The 6,015-nt window shown below is 42.4% G+C and overlaps 1 protein-coding gene across 1 annotated transcript in view; it reads left to right on the forward strand.

The window, feature by feature from the left end:
• The window catches only part of EGFL7 (EGF like domain multiple 7), a 33,745-nt gene extending 27,936 nt beyond the window's left edge, over window positions 1–5,809 (forward strand). The window contains exons 8-11 of the mRNA XM_018560454.1: window positions 1,000–1,191; window positions 2,291–2,346; window positions 2,856–3,015; window positions 5,774–5,809. Of these exons, the coding sequence (XP_018415956.1) occupies window positions 1,000–1,191; window positions 2,291–2,346; window positions 2,856–3,015; window positions 5,774–5,796 (431 nt within the window). The 3' untranslated portion in view covers window positions 5,797–5,809. The remainder of the gene's footprint in view (window positions 1–999; window positions 1,192–2,290; window positions 2,347–2,855; window positions 3,016–5,773) is intronic.
• The last annotated feature ends 206 nt before the right edge of the window (window positions 5,810–6,015 follow it).

Here is a 6,015-nt window from a genome sequence, read left to right on the forward strand (position 1 = left end):
AACCTACCAGTGCTGTTTTTTTCACCTCTATTGTTCCTTTAGGGTTCATTTATTTATTATTACAAGTAAATATATAGCGCCAACAATTTACACAGTGCTTTACACATTGTCCCTGTCTGAAGAAGCTGACAATCTAAAGTCTAATCATATCTTTGCTGGGTGGGAGGGTTCCAGTAAGCATCTCTGAACGCAGGTTCAAACTGCAGTCGGTATCCCCATTGGGGAGATTTTCTTTCACTTCCTGTTCTGAAATACAACAGAAAAGAGAGGAAATGTCCCCATAGTAAGGGAAAATCCCCTGTTAGTGGTCAACCAAATGGGTGTCCTTCAGTACTCCCCACAATTCCAGTGACAACTATCACATTTCAGATTCCCCCTTACTCCCTAGTGGACATCAGAACAGGAAGTGAATGTGAATCTACTCAATAGGCATACATGTACAGATCCTGCTGCACTCCTTACCGGATTCCCAAATTAGCGTGCGTGCCCGAAATGACTGCGGATGGCTGCGCTCGGAGCAGTACTTGTGGATGGCCTGGGTTTAGTTTTTATTACCATTTGTGTCCCCATTGAGCAGAACTTGTGGAGGATGTCACCAGCACACCATGGTTAAGTGAAGACAACGTCTATTTATTGATGCATACTGTCATTCATAAGCGCGACGTTTCGGGGCTACGCAGCTGAAGGGGACCTTCATCAGGCTTGAAAAATATTGCGTTTATGAATGAAAACATGCGCCAATAAATAGACGTTGCCTTCACTGTGCTATGGTGTGCTGGTGACTTCCTACACAAGTTCTGCTCAGTGGGGACACAAATGGTAATAAAAACTAAACCCAGGCCATACAGAATGGAAGAGTAGGCTTTGGCTGGAATTGCACTTAAAGAGACAGTGTTGTGAAAGCTGACAGTGCTTTTAGGTGAAGTGTTTCAGGAACATGTGGAGCGTGATCCTGCCTGAGTATGGACTGTACTGATAAATCATATTACCTATCTTCAGATGTGGATGAGTGCACAATGGGAAGCCATCAGTGTGCACAAACATGCATGAACACTGCCGGAAGCTTCCACTGTGGGTGCCAGGAAGGATTCCATCTGTTGGAGGACGGGAGGTCATGTGACAAATTGGAGAAGCCAGCAGCCACACAGCCGCCTCTACTACCTCCGGTAGTGAATGTAACTGGTAAGTCCAGTGCTAACTTTTGGTGTGTAGTTCCATGTCCTACTAATTACTGGAGGGCCAGAAATGCAGTCACATGCTCTCCAAAACTGTATTCTGCTTTGCTGTTCCATATTTCATGCCCTGTGGAAATCATTTTTTGCTATCCCAGCAAGGTGCCACAACCACCCAGAGACCTGACAGGTTGGTGTCTGTCCATTATTACTTTTGGTACGCGCTGTGACACATCAAACTCGTACCGTGAGTAATAATGCGCAGCTGCTGACGCCATCAGCATGGACGCCGGACAGAACGGTCAATATTCTACATGGAGTTCCTACGGTTGGATTTTTCTGTATTGTGATATTTATTTTTTTTATAAAATATGGAAAAGTTAGAACCTCTGTCAGGGACTTATTAAGCCCGTGGCACACTGCACACAAAGCCGTGCAGAGCGAAGCAAAGCTGTCCGGCATGGAGCTTTGCGTGCAGTGTGTGAGCCGAGTGCAGGCAGATTATTGACTGCACCTTCAGCCAACCGGCCAGACGCGCATTTATACGCGCAAGCCGATTGGCTGAAGATGACATTTTTCATCTCGGCACGCTCAGCTATGCGAGCTCACGCAAGCTGACGTGCCAGGAAGAAAATTACATGACACACTGCTTGTGCCTGCTTCGCGTGCAGTGTGTCACAGCCTTTAATGTCTGTGTCTACTTGTCCTGGTGACAACCCCTCTCTCATTTCTTATCCTGTTGTCACAGTGAGGTGAAACATCCTCAAAGACTCTAGTGTGACATTATATCTCTACATTGTTACAGTTGTATTTGCATATGAGGGCCTTTTTACCTGAGTTGCATTGCAGCACAGTGATTGGCCAGGTGTGACTAATGGAAAGCAACGCAGGATTCATAGGCTGGATTCATCATTGTATTCTTACAGCCACCAATCAAATTGAAACCTGCACTGAAAGCTTGAATCTGATAGGAGGCTGTGAGTTCCATATAGATATATACAGTTTTAGTGAGATATATTAGTGACAAATGACAGTAATGAATATTTGCTCTCCCAAGATTCACCATAATTTCCTTTGAAGCATTTTGACCCTTCTCTCCTTTGCAGTGGCAATCCCAGAGTCCGTCAAGGAGGATATACAAGAACTGAGGAACAAAATTGAAGTGCTAGAGCAGGTGAGAGGCTTCATTAGCTCCTGGAGTAATTAAAGAATAAACTAACGATCATATTTCACACTTCCCATGCATCTTTTTTGCATCTTATTTATTGACTATTGCAGTCTGCTAAATGAAGTTTCTATTGTGGGAATGCCTGTAATCTGACTTCCAGTTCTGTGCAGCAAAAATGCTACATTACGGCCACTAGATGGCGCTGATGATCATTGGAAACAAATGCATTGTATCTAATTACTGACATATATTTATTTCCTATGATCATCAGCTCCATCTAGTGGTTATAACGTGGCATTGTCCCTGTTCACTCTGTTCTGTATGAATGAAGCTATGGAAGAACATTCAATCAGAAGAACATTCGTTTTTACCCCATTCTTACAACAGCTGGTTAACTCGCTCAGAACAAATGTACCTGCAGTATCACTGGATGAATAATCAATGTGAATTTGTATAAATACAACCCTACTGTATGTGTTGGTACTCAGACCAGCTTTTTCTCTCTCCCTCTGCAGAAACTTCAGCTGGTTTTGGCTCCATTTCACAGTCCATCAACCTCGTCACCAGAGGACATCCTGGGCCCCATCACACTTCTGACACACTCCTTCCAGCAGCTGGACAGGATAGACTCGCTCAGCGAACAGATCTCTTTCTTGGAGGAACGGCTGGAGACGTGTAAGTATGCTGTGCCACCGGTGCCATGAACCAGAACATGCGTGTGTTTGATCTTCACATTCTTGAACATGAACAGTCAGAAGATATAACAAGTAATATCATGCGTACTATACAAATAAAATAAAAAAATCACAGCAGTCGTTCAGAAAAGGTGGCGATTGTACTGACTCACATGGAACCATTATAGAAGGCCTGAAATGATCACACACACGACAATCAGGAAAATATGAAGCATTTTTAAAAGACATTTCACAATTTAAAGGGAAACTGTCAGGACAGGTATGGGAGCTGCCAAGGGAGACTAGTTTTGGACATTGCAGGGTCTGAGGCTGTCATTCTGATCCTTTTCCTACTACTCAGTGATGTAGAGCATGTGTATATCAGGGGTCAGACTCGTGTTTTGTTGGTTTTTCGGGCTCAGAGGCTCACTAAGTATTACAGACAGGATCTCCTCTCTCTCCTTGTGCAGGTGACTGGTCTTGTCTCCGCCCCCTGCTGTAGCTTTCTTTGCAGACATCCTGTAGTGGGTGGAGCTTCTGGGTCCCTCCCACAGCTCTGCTCTCTGCACAGGTTATGTACAGCACAGTGGTGATGTCACTGCTACTTTAATATGGTAATATCTGGTTTTGCAAGAGCATTTGGTGCTCACAAAGTGGATGTATATCCTTTGTGGGTTTTCAGGGATATATTGAAATCAAAGTGTTGATAGTTCAGCTTTAAAAGAAATGTAGACAGAAATTGAATTCAGTTTTGATGTGACGTTCACCCTTTTACCAGCTGTACTGCACATGTAAATTTCTCCCTAGGTTCCCCTTTTAAATGTTTCATGTTAGACAGTGCAGTCAGAACCTATTGTGAATGACTGCCGTGATTATATTTTATTTGTACAAAATGATATTAATTTTTTCTGTTAATAAAATAAAAATTTGTTCAGCCCAATTAGCTGAATATTAAAAAATCCAGGACTCTGGAAACCTCTCAGCGCCCGTTTGCTGTGGCGAAACCAAAGCGGCAGAACCGCCGGATAGAAAGATAATAAACACATTGCGCTCCGTTCTGGGAACGTTCATTTGCTCAGTAATTAGGACTGATTAAATAAACAGTATTTCTGCCCGTGCGCCGTCTTTCGCTTCGAGAACGCGGGGCGCACATTTGTCCATGGCTTATTTGCTGCACATTAGCAGACCGGTCAGGTTTAAGATCTTATTAGGCCGTCGTCCAATAAATCGGGAATCACAATCTGTCCTTGATCTTAGTCCAAGCCTCGCCTCGGCTAACGAGCCGTCTGACTGTCGCCCTGTAAAAGGATGCGGCATTACCGAATAGGATCAGTTGAAACATCCCATTAGACGCGACAATTATTGAATAGTTCCCTGCACAGAGCCGAGGACGCAAATGACGGGATAACACATTTACAATACATTTCCGGCCTTAGGGAGACCTGCGGCTCAGGGCAGAGCTTAATTACCCAGAAACAGTGATAAAGCCGCGTCACATAGAGCCAACGTATAGAAAACCGCATCACGCTCATCCTAAAAAGCAATCCTTTCAGCTTCTTTGTTTCTTATGTAATATAGTGTGTGTGTGTGTGTATATTTGCCTTAATCTACACAGTCAAGTTTATTCTCCCTTTTAAATTGGTAATTTTAAGGTCATCACAAAAGGCAAGGGGACATGTTTTGTAACTGGAGGGAAAGAAGTTGCTCTTGCCAACTCCATATTTGGCTTCTAAAAGAGGACTGGATGAGTTTCTGACTGCACAAAATAGATATGGCTGCTAATATTTATAAGAAAATTATTATAGAGTCCAGGGAATATCCAAGTGTCTTTGGAGATCAGGAAGCATTCTATTTCCCTGTTGGAGTAGGCTTTATAAAGGTTTTTATGCATTCTGCTAGATCAACAGCACGTCAATGGATGAGTCTAATTTCATCCTAACAAAAGTAAGACGTCTATTTATAAACAATTCAAAGGACCCTTCACCCTACCAATAGCTCTGAATAATGCCAAAAACGAATGTCCCTATTATGTTTTTTCCCCAGTTGGAATGTAGTGTGTTGTGATATTAGATTATGGCCACTAGATGGAGCCGAGGAGCATTAAGTATTTATATCCTGTACTCCTCAGCTCCATCTAGTGGCCATAATTTAATTATTGCTTTTTGTAGTACACTCATGTAAAAAGGATCACAGAGGTTTCCATGCCTTATAGCGCTAGCTCCTGGCAAGGAGGTAACCATTAGGTTTAGTAGGGTGTCTATAGAACAGAGCAGAAAATGGGCCCATTCCAGGTGGGGATTAAATCATACTTAAATTATGAGGAATAATTACTAAGAATAGCTAAATAACGATTTCACAGCTATGCGATATTCTGATAGGTGAATTGAACACTTTGATGTGAAATAATGGAAACAATGTGAAAGTCGCTTCAAAACTTACTTTTCATTAAAGTGCTACAATAATGATGGATTACAACCATTGTGGGTCTTATGCACGCATGCATTGACTCCCATCAAAACTCTTCTCTTCATACAAGTCCATAGGAAGGCCAAAAGCAGCTCAAAGCTGCTTAGAAAGTGGCCAGGAGCAACTGAGAAGCAGGATAGAACCCAAAATTGAAAGTGGCAAAGTGTTTGGGGTAAACATGTTGAAAAGTTTTCATACATTGCCTACATTACACAACAAATGTCAGATTATTTAGATTTTAGAGGAAATAAAGAACAATTCTTATGTTTTATGGTTTTTCTTTTGTCTTTCAGGCTCCTGTAAGAATGAACTTTGACCACCATGGCCCATGCAAGACTTGTGGCCAATACACGATACAATAACTGTAATACTGTACATCTGCCTGTCATTTATGATGTCTGCAAAAAGAAATGTCTGTGTTACTCATAGCAGCCAGAAGCTTCCCTTCTTTATCCTATGCTGCTCTTAAAAACTGAAGGGAAGATTCTGATTGGTTACTAGGGGCAGAACAACCTGCCCTTCTTGCATACCATTT

This window comes from Nanorana parkeri, unplaced genomic scaffold, assembly GCF_000935625.1.
Source record: "Nanorana parkeri isolate BGI_ZX_2015 unplaced genomic scaffold, ASM93562v1 scaffold455, whole genome shotgun sequence".
NCBI lineage: Eukaryota > Metazoa > Chordata > Amphibia > Anura > Dicroglossidae > Nanorana > Nanorana parkeri.